Below are 21,170 nucleotides of genomic sequence, written 5' to 3'. Positions count from 1 at the left end.
TCCCAAGGCGCCCAGCCTACGTCACTAGCCTGTATCGGAAGACGAAAGCGTGCGTCGTGTATGTCTGTGCCTAAGAGTGGGACATTCATTGAAAAATAATAAATTTAAATTAAATCTAGAGTATACACACGGTTTGAGACGAGATGGATGACGAGGAGGAAACATACAGGCTTTGGAAAATCCGCAAAACAATCATGCAGGTAGGTTACATTTGTGTGTTTGTTTGTTATTAGCTTAGCATTTAGCTTTCTTTAACTTAAGAGTCGAAATCAGCGGCTCACTTCAGGAAGGTAGCCTTGTTTACTGATTTACTTAACACATTAGAATAGCTAAGGAGAGCAGAGCATCATCGATTCCGACCAAGCACAGTAAAATGATGCTGCTGTGGAGCTCATAATTCGCGGTTCTGGTATTATTACAGTTTAATGACAGTACTAATGAGCGTCAGAGGCGTATTTAGTATTTTCCCCTTTGTATTTTCAGTTTTCAGTCACAGTTTATGTAATTTTGGAAACGATTTGGAAAAGATCGAGGTTTGGATTATAAACCCTTTTCCGAGTTCAGTTTGTACATCCTCTCTTTGTATTTCATTCCCTCCCACCTGAGATACTAAGCGGATCTGTTCCTCATACGTTAGCCGTCATTTTAAAGCAGTCTCAGTGCAACATGATGGGTTTCTGAACTACATCATCATAGCGTTGTTTTTGGAAGCCTGTTCTCCTCATCTATCACATGAGGAGAACATTGTGGGCGTGGGTTGTGATAGTTTCATCACACAGTTCGTAATCTTTAATTTATTTCTTTATGAGTTAAAAAAGGAACACATATTTGCCTTCTTGGCATGATTTGCATTATTTGGCAATTTGTTTTTTATTGTGCTATATGCTCGATAAAGCCCACTGTATCCCTGATTGTCATAGCATACATTTTTACCGCTGTGCAGATGACACCCAACTATGAAGCCAGATAACACACACAAATGAATTAAACTGCAGGATTTGATCCTGGATGATCTCTAATTTTTTGCTTCTAAATTCAGATAAAAGTGAGGTTACTGTACTCTGCCCTAAAAGTCTCAGAAATGCAGTATCTAATCAGATTCTTACTCTGGATGGCATTGCCTTGGCCTCCAGTGACACTGTGAGGAATCTTAGTCTTTTTTGGTCCAGAATATGTCCTTAAATGTGTATATTAAACAAACACAAAGGACTGCTTTCGTCCATGTGTGCAATATCGCTAAAATCAGAAACATCCTGTCTCACAGTGATGCTGAAAAACTAGTTAATGCTGGCCTATTGCTATTCGTTGTCAGGATGTCCTATAAACTCCCTGAAAAGCATTCACTTGATCTAAAATGCTGCAGCGGTAGAAAGACTAACGGATTTACAGACAGGTGGGCCTTATTCTGAGGAAATAGTCTCTGTTGTGCCTATTTTTTATAATAGCAGCAGTTTGTTGTCCATTCAGAGTCCTCATTGATGGTATTCCCAGAAGTTTAAAGCAAGACACTCTCTTTACCTCCTCGCCCCCTAGTTCCAGTGGTCTGAGCGCCCTTCTCTGTTGCCTGAAACCAGTGATGATTTCCTTTGTTTTTGTTTTTTTAATGTTCGTGGAGAGGCTCTGCACTTCATCTCTATAGACAACCCCGTTCCCATTTAAGATGAGTCCTAAAACAGTTGTGTCGTCAGCAGATTTTATGATCATGAAGATCTGGCATCTTCCCTAGATCTGTTGTCTCTGTATGCATACTGATCTGGGTCGAAGGCGGTGGTCTTCAGGCTGGTTTTGATGGTGGTATATCCTCACTGGGATCTCATCCGGGCCAGCAGCTTTCCTAGCATTGGCTGCCCTGAGGGCCTGCTTCACTTCATGTCATGAGAAAAACCCACAGTCTGCTCAAAACTAGTTTAGATTTTTTGTTTGTTTGTTTTTAATTTGCCTTTTTAATATTTTCCTTTACACTCACAGCTCTGCCATGATAGAGGATATCTGGTGACACAGGATGAGTTGGACCAGACACTGGAAGAGTTCAAGAGTCAGTTTGGAGACAAGCCCAGTGAGGGGCGTCCCCGACGTACAGATCTCACCGTCCTGGTGGCACACAATGATGATCCCACAGACCAGATGTTCGTTTTCTTTCCTGGTAGGCGTATTCCTAATATTATAGTTTGTAATGAGTCCAGTCCTTAAAAAAGCCAAAACCACACCTTGTTTGTTTTTTTGTCCTTGAAAACTGTAAAATCTGTGCTGCCTAAAGAGGTTTTCCTCATTCCCACAAAAGAAACCCACCAATAACAAGCAACTACCAATAGCCCACCACTGCAATAAAGATATTTTTTGATCATTTTTGGGGGGGTGGGGGCTTTATTTATTTTGTTTTGTTTGCCAGACTAACAATTAGGGCCATGTGTACTTGGAGAATAATATAGTTTTTGTAGTTTTGCTTCTCTACAACACTTTGATGGTTTCAAAAGTCACTCAGGGTGTGATCGAAGTGCAGAATTTCAGATTTAATTCAAGGTTTTACAAAAGTATTTCTCACCTGTGTTTAGGAATTATAGCCTTCTGTTAAGTGTAACCAGTGGTTTACAGATTGTTGTAAATTCTCTCTATTTACATTCACTCGTTTCCATGGAAATTAGTGTGAAGTCATATCACTTTAATTGTCGCTTTTATTCTCTAAGGCGTTGCTGAGTTGGCCAGTTTATTCCTTACTTTAAGAATGCACCAGATTGTCCATTTAGCCAGTCGTGAAGTTTTTATTGTTGCTCCAATGGTTTTATTTATTTAATCATACGTATGTATATATGTATGTGTGTATATATGTATATATATATATATACATATATATGTATTTAGTTTACTTTCTTCACTTGCACTGAATATATTAAGAGTTCCAGTGAGTACTTCAGCACAAGTTCAGCACTTTAAAAGAACTCCAAGTGATTTAAAGTCTTGGAGAGCTCCTCCTCAAAAGCATCAATGCCTCACCTGAATTTTTCACTTGGGGAAGAGACCAAAGTCACAGAGAGCCAAATCTGAGAAGTAAGTCAGGTGAGGAGCAATGATTGTGCTCTGTGCAGGTTCTATCATAGTCTCTAATTTCTAAACCAAATTTAGGAATGACTCTCCACATGACATTTGAGTCAGTTTGACACATTTATTCCTCACCTAATGGTGAAATTGTAACACACTCCAACAACTGATCAGACCAAGTCTTCAAGGTGGAAATAACAGGAGTGCTGGGAATCGTGCAGCGCTTCATAAGGAGAAGACTTTGAAGGGATTAGCAGTAAAGCTGTTTAATGACACCTGCACTAATTTACATTTGTAAAAACGTGTGTTTATGAGCATGTTTGTTTATCTTTGTATGTTACTTGTAGGTATATAATTTCATAAAATCTCACCCTTTTTTTTTTCAATTTCTTTTCAGAGGAGCCCAAAGTTGGTATCAAGACAATTAAGATGTACTGTCAGAGGATGCAGGAGGAGAACATCACACGGGCAATCATTGTTGTTCAGATGGGCATGACACCCTCAGCAAAACAGGTAAACATCAGTTTAAAGCAAACGTGATAAAAAGGGAAAGGTTTTTCTCTCGAAATGGATGCGGCAGTGATTGTAAATATACAAATCCCTCACAGTCTCTAGTCGACATGGCACCCAAATATATACTGGAGCAGTTTCTACAGCAGGAGCTGCTGATTAACATCACAGAGCACGAGGTAAGCATCATACTGTCCTCTATATTAAAATCTTTATTTTCAAGTAAGCCTGCAGCGTATTGTACATTTCTGTATTTGCATTTCTCGCCTGTCTTTCAGCTTGTACCAGAGCACATCGTCATGACAAAAGAGGAAGTGACTGAACTTCTGGCAAGATAGTATCCTTGCACTTTGCGCTGCATGACAGTAAATTAGTTTAGAAGCGTTGAGGTTTGTACACTCGTTGCCCTTAACAATATTACCTCAGTAAATTAAAAGAAAGCCAGCTGCCAAGGATCCAGGCCGGGGACCCTGTGGCTCGTTACTTTGGCTTAAAAAGAGGACAGGTAAGAAATCTTAGAAACTATCATAACTGACAGAATTCAAGAAAATGTGACTAAAGAGGTTTAACTTTTTGCAAGAAATGTTTTGAAACTATGTGCGGGGTTTGTTCTGAAACCTGTGAGACTCGTGATCAACCTGAAACCGGTTTGACATTTGGGGGTATTTAAATTATTTGAATGGTCCCTTTATGCAAACACAAAAACAATGTGTCTTCTTTTAAAAGCATGAGAGGGATTCATTCATTCATTAAGGATGAGACAGCACTATTTTTATCACTTTTTTTTTTTCCCATCGCACTGATAGACAGCGCTGTGGCAGTATATAAAAAAAAAAAAAGCTGCCATTTTGTATCTGCTGTTCCAGGTAGTGAAGATCATCAGACCCAGTGAAACAGCTGGGCGGTACATCACATACAGACTGGTCCAATGACAGGTATGTGCTTCTTTTTACATAACAGCTGAAAAAGAAACGAAGCGATAAAAAGTGCGTAGCAGCTCCTCAAGTTTTAATGTTCTTGGGTTTTGTGTGTTTCCTGAGAATAAGGAAGTATTAAACAGAATTTAAAATGCTTTCGGTGCATCTCCGGTCTAAACATTCAAAACAAACTTGAATGATGCTGTAAATTTTCTTTGTTCTGTTTTCTAGTTATTCTCCCTGATCAACGTTTAAGGACCAGTGAAGGAATCTCAGCACGACAGCTTTGGTTATTCATTGTTCAATTATCACCCTGCTTGTATCTTTGACCTGAATTACTGATTTTGTAAAATAAATGATTCAAAATTGAAATGTGCCGTTTTACACTAAGCAACGATTAAGACTCTTACCTTTTTTTTCCTCTTGAATGCCATGTTACTCTTGTTGCTGCTGCTGCTGCTATCGTAGACCTACTTTTGATACCAGTCTCTGCTAACTGAGCCTCAGAGGTTACCGCCTACTGTATTCAACACTTCCTCCAGTTCCCTCGCCCCATTGAGTGCCAGGAGTGACAAAATGAATACATTAAAGACGACATATTCCTCACCACGTTCCCCATTCTAGGAAATAGGTTGCAACTGTGCTCATTTGGTTTAATTTCTCCGTCTTGGTAATTTGCACAAAATGCCAAAAATCAAAAACTACAAATTTAAAACAAGAACCTTTATTAAAACTGACATAAGACAAAAGGCAACATTTATAAGAATGTTTACATGTATTTCAATTTTAGAGCTGAAATAACCAGCAGTGGAATCTGCTTTCACGCGTCACATTCTGATGCAGCGTTCCCTTCCCCCAAAAAACAAACGCTTTAAAATACAAACAAATCAAATATCTTGAAACGCCAGTAATCCCAAGAGCAGCAAGCGTGCAGAGAGGGTTCACTGGCAGCAAAGATTAGTACAGTAACATACATCTACAGTTTAAAATTTAATTTGACCTATTTACACGGCAGACCGTTAGGCTTTCATTAACTTCAAATTTAAAGACGAACAGACACGATTGACAATATCAGACAAACTCTGGCTCGCTGTCTCGATTTCTCGTCAGTGGTAATTTCTTTCCACAGAGACGTGCCAGTGGAAGGCCCGACAGGCTCAGTGTGGGAGAGCACGGGTGGTAGTTGTTGTTATTGTTGGACTGATTCACGTTGAGCTCTGCCAGAGAAGCGCTCAGATCCTGCTCTTCTCCAGCACCTTCTTCTGGGGGCCCGCTGTCTGGCAGAGCGGGGGGTTCTTCTCCCTCTGGGTTTTCCTGATCCTGATCCAGATCTTGTTCAGGCTCGATGTGGATTGCAGACTGACTGGACAGGTCCAAACTGTCCCTGTAGCTCAGCTGGTCATCGTCTATGCTCACGCTCTCCTGCTTCGTAAGGCTGTGGGAGTGCCTCTCGTCCAGCTCAGAGTCAGAGTCTGGGAGCTGCTCACTGGAGCCCAATGACCCCAAAGAGCTTCCTGAATGCAGATAAATAAGTGATAAATGTATATAACATTTTCAAGAGCAAATCATTTACTATAAAATTACACAACTTGGCCTTTAAAACTCACCACATCCCTCCTCTGTCTTGTCAACCTCAGGTTTAGTCTTCTCCTCTCTGCTCGCATCCTCTTCTGCGTCAACAGGGCTCACCATTTTGTCTTGTGTAACATTTTCCTGAAACCAGGAGGGAAAGTGTGAAAGCTTCACAACATGAATTTGTTTTCAGTCAACAGAAAAATGCAAATCTGGTGTCTCTATTAGCCAGACTGATTATGACCAGTTTTGGTATTGCTCGTTAATACCGGGCTGTTTGCAACCTTTAACTCTTTAGACTTTGTTAAAGCAGGTTTTCTGTTCCAATGCTTTAGAGTATGTGTAAAAACAGAGCAAATATTTTGTGCAGTAGTATTTAATTCCTAAAAATGTCTCACAAAAAGGCTCAGCAGTAAGTAAATACTAATGTGCACCGTGTGCTGGATTCCTACCTGCTGCGTGGAGGCAGCACGGGAGGTTTTGTGGGTCTGAGAAGTTTTGGATTGGAAGATGGAAGAGTAGAAGACTATGAAGGCCTCCACGATGCGAGCCTGATGGGGATAATCAACCAAAGAGGACAGGGATATCGTAGCCCCCGTTGGACGGGGCCGCATCAGAGAGGGCCCAAACACAATGCCAAGGTTGCTGGGGCTCATCTTGTTATCCTGTTCCAGCTCTGCGATCCTGGAATGAGAAAGATGGAGCAAGAAAGGATGGTGAGGTTAACAGAATCTTTGCTTTTTAATAAAAAATTAATATGACTTGTATGACTAACTCACCTTCGAAGGTGACGAACGATGTAGCGCAGTGTGGCGATGTTGGGTTTGGGCAGCTCCTTTAAAAGTTCCCTCAGACTGTCCACCAGGACCAGGACCTCTGGGTCCGTGTCTGGGCCCAGATCCACCAGCTCTGGCCCCCTGCTCACTGCCGGGTGAGTGCTGCTCGACTCTGAGTCCTCCCCCTCCGGTGTGTCTCCTTCATTATGCAGACTCTCCTTTGCCAAACCCATCAGCTTGTTGTACAGATGGAAAGGCATGATGGGCTCAGGCAGCTGGGGGTAAAGGAAAAACACCAAACATATGATGATTGACTTGAGCTTCAGGTTCAGTCTTTACTAGCTGCTACACATCAGTGTAACCTCAGTTACCTGTCTGAGGTAAAGCTTGAGCACGTTGCTTATGTCATGTGGTGAACACTGAGACAACTCGACCAGCTCTTTTCCATTCTCAAAGGCCTGACACAGTTTCTCCACACGGGTCTTCACTCCATTCACCCTGTAGATGCCCTGAAAAGAGGAGAAAGGAGATTTAAACCCAACGGTTCAAAGGCAAACAATCAGAAATCGACCACCCCATCAAAACACAGCATACGTGCTTTTTCTCACCTTCATCTTCAGTGCCCGTCTCTCGATCTCAGAGATGCACTTGGTGATGATGAAGGGAATACCGTCACTGGCACAGCTGGCTACCTGAGTGAAATCTCTGCCAAACAGCTGCAGACGGCCCTGCAGCTTCTTATGACCACACTGGATCGCCAGAGTTTCCAGACAGCGCTTGTGGCACGCCAGGAAACACTGAGAAAACAGTTAATATAATGATTATCATCTTAACCATCGTAGCCTGGGAACAGCTGTAACTTGTGACTAGGTAGAAAAACTTGTGACATCTAATTAGGAAGAACGTTAAAAACCCCCAAAAATGATTACAAAGGTGTAATGTGCAATTTCAATAGTGTAGGTAACATAAATAAACTATGCATAATACATAGTTTTACACATACAAAAAGTTTCTCCCACTGAAAACTCTACGTCTAGATGAACAGAATCAACTTTTTGGGAACCTATGTTCAATTTCACTGATAAAAAAACTTTAACTACAGGTGTTTCACATTTGCAATGCAAAGTAAGGCTGCTTGTTGCAATCAACAGTATTCAAATGAGTATGGTTAATCTTGCTGTGAATCTCAATTATCAGCAAGTGACAGCCAAATGACAGCCAGCTGAATGTTGTACATGTCTATATGTGTTTATAGTCAATCCACACACACACACACACACGTTCCATCCCTTAATTATTCCAACATCTGCACCATAAATATGCTATGTGCACTGTTATTGTCAGTAATGACTGTTGTCTACTCTGTTATATACACTTAGAACAAAGAAACAACCAGAGTCAAATTTCTTGTATGTGTACACATGCTTGGTTAATAAACGTGTGTGTACAAATAAATAAAATTTAAAAAAAAAAAAAAAAAAAAAAAAAAAAAAAAAAAAAAAAAATCACCTGATGGAATAAAATTAGATAACACGGGCATTAATAAGGGGGTGACACAGTGGTATCACAATTGCCTTACTACATTTCCACTGTATTTATTATGCCCATTGGAAGGAAAACCCCCGATTCAATAGAAAAGATGGTGGGGGAAAAAAAAAAAAAAAAAAAAAAAATGGTATAAAGATATGAAATTTGTCTGTCATTACATATTCCTGTTACAGTTGTTTGTTGTGGTTTTATTGTCTCTTTGTTTGCAGTTCTTGATATTTTCTTGGAACACTGGAAATTCCAGTTTCCTGTTCTAAAAACAGAAACTGTACCATCTGTTGTAATCAGAGTGACGTGTAGCTTCTTTCAACTAACTATATACACACACACACACACACACACACTTTTTAAAGTCTTTCTTCGGAAATTATTTTTTCTCCCCTCGTTTGCTTTGAGTCATGCTTTACACTTTATGCTACGTAGTTCCTTATTATTGCTATAAATATACAAGATTGTAACAGTTACAGTGACATCACCTTCTTGTTAATAAAGTCTTGTGATGGGCATTTTGAACTTTGCTAAATTTTCCAACCAGAAGGGACGAGCAAGGTGTGGACTGACAGCTGAGGGCCATTTTACGCACAGTTTTTTACACTTCCCCCTCCAACCATTAGAAACAATGCAATTTCCACATTGGCTTTACTTCTCAGGGAAGTCCATCCTTTACAGAAAGTCTGAGATGTTCATTTTTAGTGTTGATCATTACATACTGTAATTTACATGTATCCACACTGAACATATTTATCTAACCACTTATGCATTTTTCTCTTCTATTTTGTGGGGTTCAACATAAAAAGTTAATTTTAAGAATACAAAATATTTTACTTTGACATTTGCATATGCTCACTGAACACGCTGACTACTATCATTAAAATGTAGCATGCATCAGCAACACACTGAGCCGATCTAACCACAGCTGGAAGGCTTTCAGTGTTTCAGTGTGCAACTCGGAGCGTGAGCCTCAAAACATGTTAGCCTGGTGAAGTGATGAAGAACTCACTTCCTCGCATTCAGCTCCCTGGAAATAAACGTAGCTGTCACATTCGCGGCACTTGGAAGGAGTCCGAAGCTTCCTCAGTCGGTGGGTCAAGGCTGCTTTGGACAGGCCGATATTACGGAAAGGTCCGGTGGACACCACCACGTCTGGATCCATGCCGTTAATATCTGCACAGAATAACCCCCATCACACACTCCGCAAAATCCAAACTCAACCGATAGCCAGGTTTAACATGTACAATCTGGAAATCTTACTTTGAGTTTCAAATGAGGACACATTTCCATCTTTTTCATCTGCATCCTCATTGGACGACATCGTTCCAGTCGATGAAGTCCGAACAATCTTAGCGATGTCACCTAAAATAAGTGAGTTTGAGAGCGTTTATAATGCATACTGCCATCTCTGGAGCAGGGTTTTGGTACGGATTAGCGTGAAACTAACAGAAGATGTGTCTACACTTACTTGTGCTGGCAGTTGGAGAATCCAGGCCTCCATCTCCAACAACGCTGTCATCGCTCACTGTTGAGCCCCATGACTTATGCCCCTGTCCTGTGATAACAAAAGGGACAATAACATGAGCTAGTCACATTTTACATTGCCAATTCTGTTAACTACAGACATCAGGATAGTAACAGGTCACAAGTAATTGCGAGGAATTGTTAAGATTTGTGTAAAATCTTTAGCAGCGGCAGACATCGGATGCACTTACTCTTGCGCTGGACTTCTGACTCTCGGCTGTCTCCAGCTGTCGTCTCCACACTGACGGCAGGACTGTCTGTTTGACTCGTTTGCATGTCTGTGTTGAAGCTGTCATTCCTCGGTCTGTGACCATGGCTGCAACAATTTGGGATTTTCAGATTGCAAATGCATTAAAAGTGGGTTTCTTTTATTCATATTTCGAGAGTCTAGTCCTACGCCTGGGTACAGGGTTGTGTGTAGCAGGTGTGATATGGCATTTTAGTACAAATTACAGCATCAGTGGTATAACACTGTATATAGAGTATTCTATTGTTGTATGTAGTCAATCAACTCCTAAAATAGTCTAACCCAGGTTATATTTGGGAAACAGAAACAACGTGGTTTTGATACATTGTGTCATGTCTGTGAAAATGTTTGGTTAAAGAGAGAATACATTTAGGAACGAGTAATCAGATATGAGTGGATCCTTGCTAAATTCTCTCTGCTGTAGGCATATGTGGCCCCCAAACTGTAACAACCCCCATCCTGAGCTGCATAGGAACGGTTTCATTGAGAAACTAATTGAGGATGCGCTTGAAGTTCTTACTGCGATGATGAGTTGGAGGGAGAGTAGGACTCAAACGCGTACTGGATGGTCGGCTGCTCTGGCAGCTGCAGGTCTCGCACGTGAGCGGCGTACTGCTGGCCGGGGTCGTACAGCTTGCTGCTCTCGCACAGAGTCTGGTAGTGCACAGGCAGGGCTACTGTCTGCATGTGCATGAGCTGGTAGTAGGAGATGGTCGCCTGGAAGTGAAAAGATTAGATGGTGAGCATTTGTAGCTTTTCTTCTTGGCGAGACGCGATGGCTTGTGTGGCCTTTGTTCTCACCGAGCGAATGGTCTGATCACTCTGTTTGATGATGTCCTGCAGCTGCCTCAGCACTGTGACCTTTGTGTGCTCAAGCTCCTGCTGCTGAGTGGCGGCGTCTGCTATACAAGTCTTGTAGGTGGCCTCCGCCTCATCTGCCTGTGCGCACGCACACACACACACACACACACACACACACACACACACACACACACACACACACACAGTTTCAGTTTACTTCTGCTTTTTCTTTGCTGTTTATATCTGTCAGATCATTTATCAGACAGAAAAGTGTTGATGAAACATTTCACACAGTGGCAAAAATCAGAAAGGGTAAGCTTAGTTATTCTTGAAGTGCAGGGTGCGGCCCCCTGGTGGGCAATGAAGGTACATAATTCTTCATTTTCTAACCTATTTTTTAAAATCATGAATTCATCCAGTAGTGGGAAAGATCTGAAAGTCCAGCAGTGGTTTTCACGAGCCCTATGTAAAGCTGAACTGTTCACTCAGCCTAAACTAGCAAGTATCAGATAAACTATTTCCTTCTTTGTGTCCTCACACAACATCTTTGGCTCATGTGACGGAGTTGTGACCAAAGATTTTCAGCTGATATAGGTCGTATGCAAAAAAAATTTAATCGTCTTTCTTCCTGCAGAGACAAAACAACATCAGCAAAACAAAGTTATTGAGAAGAACCTTGTTGCGAGCCTCTTCTTCCACTCGTTTCTTCTTCTCCACAGACTTCGCTGTGGATCCCCCTCCCTCCTCTTCAGCTCGGCAGGCTGCCGTTTTAGCCTTGTCGTACTCCTCGCAGCGTGCTATGTAGGCTTGCTTGGCCTTCCGCAGGTTTGCCTCACATTCCATCTAAATGAGGAGGAACGAAACAAAAAAGAAATAAATAAATAAATAGGTTTGTGGTATTTTCAGTTATTGCCTGATTTTCTTGTCACAGTAAAAGGATAAAACAGGGCTGTTGATTAATAAAAGATCATAAGGCCAAACCAATTTTCTTTTAGCTCGAATCCAGTGTTCCTTGATCTCCTTACGTCTCTTTTCATGCTCCTGTTTACGCTGCATCAGAGGCTGCAGGATACACATTAAATATGAGAGGTGAGAAATTGCAAGTGACTAACTAAAAATGTGGTTTGTGCTTCATTTACTAGAATAGTAACCAATAACTCAGAAATGTACCTGAATGAAGGTTTGGTTGTGCAGGGTGTTGTTGGCCTGCTGCAGGCCCACACTCTGCTCCTGGTCCTGCTCCAGAGCCAGAGAGTAGATGGAGAAAAGAGGCATGTGGGGCTAGAGGAAGAGAGCAAGCAATAAGATGACGATCGTGAACTATAAAGAAATTACAGCTCTTTAGAGGTGAAAGTGAATGGAGCTTACATGTGTAATACTGTGTTTGGAAGACTGGTATAATCTCTGGAGGCCTTTGGAGAACTCGGTCTCTGGGGAAGACAAAACAAAAACAGAGACTATTAAAATTATGGTCAAAAGCACAACTTCTAGGACAACGTGCACTATAAAAATTTAATCACCCCAAAAAATTCACTATTTTTTTAATAAGATGGAATAAACTTGAATGGCCACTTGAAGCCGTCTTCAAAGATGCCTCAATCCTCATGGACTCCCGGGTTAAAACCCCCCAAATGTACATAAGAAATAACAATGTCTCCAGCCTGTAGTGGTTTTTTAAAACCAATTTCCTCCCATGTGACAGCTAAATGGGTGGATTTTCCCATACAAGTTTTAGTAAGCTCATCAGTTCACTGATAACTTGCTACGTTGTACTCTCATCTAAAAATGGTCACTTCTGACTCAAAAAACAAACAAACAAACAAACAAACAAACAAACAAAAAAAACAACAACCCCAAAACATGTCAGTGATAAGAAGCTCAAGTCTAGTTTAGTGTCTGAAATCATAGTTGATAGTTGGTCTGACTTTGTACAATCACTCTCACATAGTTTCGTCACTCCCACTAACCAAGTGAAGTTCTCTTTTCCACGTAGCACATCAGGTCCTTCATGTACTTGGAAATGGTTTTGGCGTAGAGCAGAGCAGAGTCCACCCCTCCCTCGCTGTGCTGTAGGATGACATCCACTTCCTCAGCTCTACCTACACATCAACACACCAACACAGGTCACTGTGCAGGAAACGCTTTGTCGATACGACAGAAAACAGGACGATTGTTTGCATCGGGTATGCGAGTGGATTTGATTTGGAAGCTTATTTTTAGTGTCTTCTGCTGTGGTCAGTACTTAAATCTGTAATTTCTCTCTGCTAAAAACTTCCCCTGTGACTGTGATTTTCCAACAAACTAACTGCGACAACATCCGAGCACTGCAGGATATTCATCAGCAGGGGGAGACCTACTACACATGAAATCTCTCACATGAACACAGGGATAACATTAAGATTACTACAGTGACGTTGGCGGTTTGAAAGTATGCACAGTCACATCAAAATACAGAAAATAGGAAAATATCCACTATAACGTTTACATATGGAGTCAAATGAGATGAATGGAAAGGAGGAGGTTACACTGTTATGCAAAGCAGCACCTGTGATTAACTGAAAGCAAAAGCTGTACGGCACCTTTATGCTTACCCATGTCCTGCAGGTCGCTCCTGTAATGTCCACCATCTCCTCCATGGCCAGAACCAGTGTACAAGTTCTCCATGGACTAAAACGGCATAAACACGAACCTTTACTCGCTAGAATTAGAGGATATTTTTCTTTCCCCCCCCCCTTACACTCAGCAGAAATTTAGGTGTAGGTGTCATTTTGCGGGCAGTGACGTTTAATTTAATCAAGGAGCTTTTTGCATAACCACCACATTAAGTAACTTTTCTTTTTGGTTGGCACGTGTGAAATATAGGTGACAAACTCACTCTGCTCTTCTCTGTAGGCAGCAAGGAGAGCAACGTGCTGCTGTCCACCTCTCCCATCAGCAGTTCAGACACACTAAAGAGAAACACAGACTCCTTCACACAAACGTAAAATCTTTGTTGAATTGCAGAGAGAGAAAAAGCGTAAGATGGATTTCAAAAGAGAAAGCAGTAGAGAGGAAGAGGGCCAGGCCTTCTACGAAACCTCCACAGGTACACTGCAGATTGAAGGTGATAAGCAAGTTTCGTGACAGTTTTTGTTAGTCTACCAGCTTACCTTCGCCGCCCCCCAAAATCATGTAATTTGGTAGCAGTCATTTTTATTTTCTTGCAACCATCCTATGTGCTGAAATGCAGGCCAAACAACAACACTAGATTTTTCCGTCTTTGCATTCATGTCAAAATCGAGTCATACAGAGGAAGGCTAGAGAAGAGAATGAGGAAACAGACTCATATGGCAGATTTCAACTGTCTCTGCCAGCTCACTTCCTCCTGAAGCTGTGTGACAGTTGTGTAAACCCTGAAATGGCACAGACAGGCATGCGATAAAATCCTGGTACGATACGCCACAATTATACTTCAGCTTTTAGTATTTTTCCTTTGCCATTAAAAAAAATATATATATTCATTTTACATTACTATTAGAAAAAAAATACAAAAAGTTACAGGAAAACAAAAGCAAATTTAAAGGCCAGTTCTTTTGATCTCAACTATTCTCAGGTAGCTCAAATCAACCGAGTGTTCCCACGATGTATTTTCTCTTTGGTCTGCAATCTGTTCATTTAGCAGGCAGGTAGTCAACAGCATTTTCTACTTTTGGTTTTGTGTCATACGGTAGAAGAAAACCCACTTCCTGTTTTCAGCTTTGTCTCATGCAAATGTGTCACCATCACTGCACTTCTCTCTCTCATTCCCAACAGCAGACTACTTTGTTCGTATTAATATCTACAATTACACACCACCTGAACTGCCTGTGTGTGAACAATAGCCTACTGGACACCACTAAGGCTTCACTGCCACTGAAATACATTCTTAGAAGCTACTGATAAGAAACAGAAGCAGCTTTTGACAGCGTTTTACTTTTATATATGAATAAAAAGCTGATTTAGATACTTACTTGCTACTAAAAGCGACAGCAATGGTTTCAATTGCCTTCTCAAAGTCCTTTTTATCAGCCTCGTTAGAGGACTCATAGTGGAAACCTGGAAAATCGTACATGTGTTCAGGTTTCAGTCGTGGTCAAGAGTAGTTACAGAGTGATGTTGGGTTTTACCGTCATTGTACAACTCAGATTTACATCGAGATTTTCAAAGACATGCATCTAAAAAAACAGAAGAGTCTGTCTACCTTTGACCTTGGATATGAGTTTGCCGGCAGCAGTGAGGATCTCGACGGTGTTGAGCAGAGGATAAGTGTTGATGACCTGGCGCAAAATCCGAAGCACCTCCCCTAAACACTCGTGGGCCACGGGCCGCTGACTCTCCTTACCTGGGTGAGATAGAGTCGTGGTAGGTGAAACAAGAACCAAGAGGAAAAACAGCGGAACAAGCTTCAAAAAAAGATCACGCTTGAGGTTTAGGATGTGTTGACTTGCCAACAATAAGCCATCTACTAAAATCGCTGCCAGCGCGTAGCAACTTGTCTCGTTCTCGATACAATATGTACGTGAACATTTTGCTGACTTTATTTTGGGCGATGCATTCTGCCAAACGCAGTTGCAATCATTGTGAAATTGCTGGTTTGTGGCACCACCTGAGATACAGTTTAAACAGAATCTCTGCTTCCTTTCCGCAAGAAACACTAAGAACTTGCTGATTTTAATCCTCACATAGCCAAGTCCGTGTTCATTAAAGAAATGTAGGTGCTTACAGGTGGAATTTTTAAAAATGTTTGGATGGAGCAAGGCTAGCAAGAAAACGAGTGCTATCGATACATTAGCTCTTCCCTGAAATAACATTGCTGAAAGTCTCCAAGTCTTTCTTCCCAGGGGAACAGCAGATGGAGACTGACAGTTGAAACACCAACCATAAGGACACTGATAATAGGCCAAGTGTCAGACAGGTCAGCTCCAGATAAACATTGTCAGCTTTAATGTCACTGGTGACACATTTCTAGCCTCCTTTCCTCCAGACACCGGTTTTGTCAACCCTTTAATGTTGCAACCTCGCATTCTTCCATCGAGTCATCTAATCACACTGGCTCGCTGGTGGAGGAGAGCAGAGGGCAGCTGGTCCATCACCCTCGTCTCGAAATGTGTGTCAGAGTATCAGATTAGCAGCAGCACACTACAAGAACAGAGTGACCTAAACACAGTGCCGGAGAGGATGTGGTCCCTTCTATTGTTTTGCAACACTACAAACCAACTGTGGTGTTCTGCAACATTTTTTTTTCCCCTGTGGCTCAAATGTTCTTTTTGAAGTTTCTGAGAACAGTTTTTAATGTCAAAAGAGGTTTTGCTTTAGATTAAGAGCACCTCAACGCCGCAATTGTATTTTTGATTCTGAAAGTGATCAGTGTCGCATCACTGCAACGCAGCCAGACTATCAGACGAGGAAGTGCGGACGAGGCCTTTCTGTCAGAGACAATCCATCATGGCTTCCTGTTTAGAAAGCTCTCTGTGGGTGGAGAACATGACAGAACAGAGCCAGATAACAGACAAGTGAGCTAAACTAGCCAAAACACGACAGAAACTAGAGAAGACAACACAGTTTGAGCATTCAGCAGGTGGACTTTCTTTGTTCTTTTTCAAACCCCTGTGATATGGCCCCTTTTTTTTAAAGCTTCACTGCATCGTGCACGTGGAGCACAAGAACATGTCTGCAGTAAACAAAAAACTGGTTTCCTGCTGGAGACAAGCGTGCGGTTGTCTTTGTGAGCACGCTGCCTCCATTTGGAGAGAGGAAGCTCAGAGCCTCTTGTAAAGCTTGCTTGTGCAGAGATGCTCCGCCCATAACATACTCCTCCTCCTCCCCCCTTGCACACCGCGCACATGTGTCGCTGAACACGGCGGATGTAAGATTGGATCCCTCATGTCCTCTCTGTGTAAGCTCTTGTCAAAATGGAGTGACACAAAAGGGAAGAGAGAGTGCAAACACTATTGTTGTTTCTCCAAAGCTACTGAATGGAGGGCGACTATTCAAAACCTTACATGGCTTCGTGTCAGCAGGAAAGTGTGTGTTGCCCCAACAGTGGGGAAAACAAGTGATATTTTTAATGTGCTCAGCTTTGAGGGACTCCCAGAGCGCTTTGTTCAAAACAAATCTAGACACAGCACGTTTCTGTAAGTCAGAGTTTGGCAGGGAAGACTGCAGCTGCTAACAAGACCAAACAAAAGCCTGTCTGACAGGATGTATTTGGAGGCTTCTCACGCAGGTTTGTGTTGGAGATGTACAAGACAAAGCTTAAACCTATCACGGCTCTCACCCTCAGCCAGAACAACATCCTTCAGCTTCTCCACAGCCTCTGCAAAGCGTGCGACATCCCTCAGCAGGGCTGGGATGTCCTCCACCTCGATGGCTGCGCTCTCTGGACTGTCAGATGGAGTCGTCGGGGTTATAGCCCCTTTTCCCTGACCTCTAGTGAAAACCCACGACTGGAGCGGGAACCCTGAGGAGACACAGAAATATCACTCAACAAACACGCATTTAGTCTTCATGTGAGACTTTCAATTTTTACTGAATAATCTTCATGAATTATCACAAAAAAATAAAAATAAAAAATAAAAATAATAAAAATAATAGAATGATTCAAGATTTTAGAGAATACAATCAAACTGTAATGAAATAAAAACAAAAAACAAAACGTGGGGATCTGTATCATTTGGTTTTCTGCAAATGTGCAACAGTTTCAAGCTTATATGCTCACTAGTGTGACATTAGAGGGGCCCTTCGCATCTACCCAAAACATTTGACTATTCCTTTCCATTAGAGCATTTTTTTTTGGCTTGTTCTTGGTCAGAAGTTGTAGAATGGCAATTTCTGGTCATGATTTTCCTTCTTACATTTAACAGTGTAAGAAATCTATTTAAAGAGCAATCATTAGTTAAAGAACTCCTCAGTTTCACAGTTTCTAGGCTTTGAAATCCAAGTCGATAATCTCAAACCTTTCAGCTTCACTCATATTAAATGTTTAAAAGGTGATAACGCCACATAAATGCTTCAGTTACAGATCATAAATGGTGTTTTGACCAGATTCTGTTTGTGATGGGCCACGCTCAGCAAGCAGGAGCAAGACTATAATTAAGTGATGGAGCAGACCTGCAGCGCTGGCGTGTCGGCTCAGTGCGGTCGGTCTCTTGAGAGTGGCCACAGGAGACGGGCAGCCCACCCCCTGCATCATTCCCAATTTATTGTGCTGAGTGCTCGGGGTGCCTGGGCAGGACGCGGAGGGATCCTGGAGCCCGGCGGAAGTTGGGGTAAGTGTTGAAGACGAGGAGGAGGAAGATGAGGGGGAACAAAAGAGTGTGATGTCGACTGCATCTCTGCGAGGCTGCTCCTGGAGAATGGAGAGCTGAGAGATGACAGGAAGACAGAGAAGGTCAAGACTGCAATGTAGCTCGTCCCTTTCAGCATTACGGCTAACAAGGTGACTTTTCTTTGCCTCTGGGGCCAGCAGCACTGTTGTTATTAGTAAACAATCATATGCAGACTTTCACAAGATCCTGTGCTGCGTTGTGCAATACTTCCTGACTCCAAGCTGTTAACGGGTGTGGCAAACTCAGCAGAAAGTCGAATAACTTTATACATCACCTACAAAAAAATAAAATAAACAAAAACACACAACTCACGGAGAAGTTTCTTTTTTTTTGGCCTGTTGGTACTCAACAGAAAACTTCAACTAAAGTCAGCGGCCTGTAGATTTAGGGCTCGACAAGTGCATCTCAACCAAGCAAAAGCAGCCTGAAAATTTTAAATACTTTACAGGAAACCAAAAAAAAAGCATCAGTGCATATTTTCTGTTCAGAGACTTGTGTGTACACGACAAACGTACCTGTTTCAGCCATACGTTGTGCTTGTTGGGCAGTATGTCCAGTCTGTCCTTGCCTTTCGACTCGGCTTTTTTAACTCTCTGACTTGTAGAATAAGGGTTGTAACTATTTTTGCCACCACGTTTCAGCATGCTCCTTGCCCTCTAGACTTTTGTCCTCATTCTAATCACAAATTCTCAAAACGCATTCACTCACTTGCTCACTCACACACGCAAAAACCCCACAGGAGACATACTTCCTATGCGCCACATAACCAGATATGAGTCAGCTTACAGTCAGGTACCCATCACAGCACTCAGCACTGTGACACTGCATTATAATGACTGGTTTCAGCTAGAGGACAGTTTTCACACCCCTGATCGCACCAGCTACAGCAGCAGAAAAGATTCCCCCCCAAAAAAGACTAAAAACTTACAGAGCCTCACACAAACACACACACACACACACACAAAAGCACCCCTGGTAATGAGCCCTCTCAGAAACTTGTCCACTCCAGATGATGGTCATCTGACACACACACACAGTTAAACATCAGAAACCAGAAGTGATGCGCTACTCACAGACGGGGCGCTGCTCTGTGGCCCAGGGCTTCCTGCTCGACTCTTCTTCGAGATAGACGGTGTCTTGATTAGTTCCCGTTTTTTCCTGAACATCTTCAGGGTGCCTTTGCCGTCCATCCCGACTTCTTTAAGCTTCACGTACAGCCCCCCCACCCACCCCCCGACTCGCCACTTGGGTGCTCTGCCGCTCGAGCTCAGCGGGAGCTGGGTGCCATCCAGGTCGAGTTTGAGCCACGATAACTGTCTGTCTGTCTTCCTCCTCCTGGTGTCACTCATCGAGCCGCGCAGGCTCACTGACAGAGAAACTCACCGCAAACCGTCAGTGCGCACCCGGCATCCGCTGTGCGCGCGCGTTTCAGTTTCCTCAGGGGGGAGGAGGAGGAGGAAAGACGCACGGATGACTTTGTTATCCACCGAGCTTCGCGAGGATTAATTCAGGTTGAGGTGCACGCGGGGAAATGCGGTCCCGACGGCGTCTCTCCTGGTGAAGTCAGAAGCAGCGAACACAAGCAACAACTTGTTGCCTCGTTCACAGCAGCAATCAGTCCATCCTGACACACGTGTGTTCCCAACATCTGAAACGACGCTTTTGACGGTAACCTTCCGCCCCTCTGTGCACCTGCTCGGGCCACAGAATTAAAACCCCGAGGTGTACATGCGCCCCGAAACCGCTTTAGACCGAGGTTTGTTTAATTTTTTCATTATCAGAAGGAAAGCGGAGAAATTATTAAACTACATCTGATAATAATGTTAAATGAATTGTATGGAAGCAAAATAGATCCCAAGTAACATCAATTCATAGCATTTGATCACAGCAAGTACCGAATCTGTATCAGTTCATGTTTTATTTCAATAGAGTTGAGTCGACGCGGTTTGAGATCCACTATATGAAGTTAAAGTCATACAAAAACAAGATTAATTCAGACTCCCGCATTTTAAGAAGAGGATCCCGCTAAACTAATCTAAATTTACTTTCTGGGAATTTCAAAAAGGGGAAAAATGAAACCGTGTCAACAATAACTATCTAGAAAATTCAAATTATTTTTGTATTTGTTCTGTTTAATTGACATTCCTTTTGCTTCCACAGTTACTTTTTGCAGATGTGTGAATCTGCATGTCCACCTCTTGTACAAGCATATTAATACTAATCACCGATGAGTGACACAAATATCACAGCACATTCATGTGTTTGTACATTAAAGGCAATTAAAACCGTTTCAATAACAATATGGACCCCTAACCACAGAACCTTTATTTATTTAAGAAGTCAAATCAGCGGGTAGCTCTGCATGTTTTGTGCTGGATGCACTTCCTGGTACAATCCTTCGTTTACAGTAAACACCACTATATTAAAGGTTACTAAAAAAGGAATGCCAAAGATTGAAGATTTGGGAGAAAATATCTCAGTTTTAATTTTTAGATGCTAATATTACCAAATAGATTTTTTTTTAAATTTATTATATATTTAAAAAAAAAAAAAAAAAAAAAAAAAAAAAAAAAAAAAAAAAGCAACAACAACAAAGTGAATCCGGGTCCTTTGACGCCTCTGACAGTCAGTGGTAACTTAAATAGTGTGCCAGTCTTTTACTTTTACTATCCAGTGAATGTCCATAGTAACACATGTAATATTCACAGTTTCACTTATGTTAATATGAGTGATTTTAGTGACAGCTTGGTAAAATGAAGCTGATCAAGTATGTTTTTTCGTTGTCCTGCATCATCAAACAAACCCATTTTAAAATCAGAAGAACAAACAGTTTAATGTAGAAAAATCTAAAGTATAAATGTCCTTGCTATTCCTAAAATGATGCATATTTCATATGATTTCT

At 41.9% G+C, this 21,170-nt stretch overlaps 2 protein-coding genes across 4 annotated transcripts; one reads left to right on the top strand and one right to left on the bottom strand.

Annotated features, from left to right (window-relative positions):
* Positions 1-8: 8 nt before the first annotated feature.
* On the top strand, positions 9-4,858 carry polr2eb (RNA polymerase II, I and III subunit E, b). Its single transcript, XM_085447430.1, has 8 exons — positions 9-200; positions 1,969-2,143; positions 3,434-3,549; positions 3,645-3,725; positions 3,825-3,883; positions 3,973-4,051; positions 4,413-4,481; positions 4,695-4,858. Exons 1-7 carry the CDS (start codon positions 144-146, stop codon positions 4,476-4,478), a joined length of 633 nt encoding a protein of 210 aa, XP_085303556.1. The 5' UTR covers positions 9-143; the 3' UTR covers positions 4,479-4,481; positions 4,695-4,858.
* A 307-nt stretch (positions 4,859-5,165) lies between these two features.
* arhgap45b (Rho GTPase activating protein 45b) lies at positions 5,166-19,658 on the bottom strand. Of its 3 annotated transcripts, none has more exons than XM_085447427.1 (24): positions 19,342-19,658; positions 18,051-18,303; positions 17,218-17,400; positions 15,142-15,282; positions 14,912-14,996; positions 13,798-13,870; positions 13,514-13,589; positions 12,890-13,021; positions 12,291-12,352; positions 12,093-12,203; positions 11,904-11,984; positions 11,598-11,765; positions 10,923-11,060; positions 10,642-10,838; positions 10,066-10,190; positions 9,819-9,905; positions 9,611-9,712; positions 9,360-9,523; positions 7,420-7,608; positions 7,183-7,320; positions 6,815-7,086; positions 6,488-6,719; positions 6,071-6,176; positions 5,166-5,977 (listed from the first exon to the last, which is right to left on the bottom strand). In XM_085447427.1, the coding sequence occupies exons 1-24, from the start codon at positions 19,615-19,617 to the stop codon at positions 5,535-5,537; spliced, it is 3,834 nt and encodes a 1,277-aa protein (XP_085303553.1). In that variant the 5' UTR covers positions 19,618-19,658; the 3' UTR covers positions 5,166-5,534. The 3 variants fall into 3 exon arrangements, with proteins under 3 accessions (XP_085303553.1, XP_085303554.1, XP_085303555.1); XM_085447428.1 differs by having other exon boundaries at positions 10,684-10,838; XM_085447429.1 differs by lacking the exon at positions 19,342-19,658 and adding an exon at positions 18,784-19,213.
* Between the last annotated feature and the right edge of the window lie 1,512 nt (positions 19,659-21,170).

Source organism: Copadichromis virginalis, linkage group LG23 (genome assembly GCF_057382275.1).
Source record: "Copadichromis virginalis isolate Kocher_CV1m ecotype Utaka linkage group LG23, C_Virginalis_male_GT1.1, whole genome shotgun sequence".
Classification (NCBI taxonomy): Eukaryota; Metazoa; Chordata; class Actinopteri; order Cichliformes; family Cichlidae; genus Copadichromis; species Copadichromis virginalis.
This window is presented reverse-complemented; position numbering and strand designations above follow the sequence as displayed.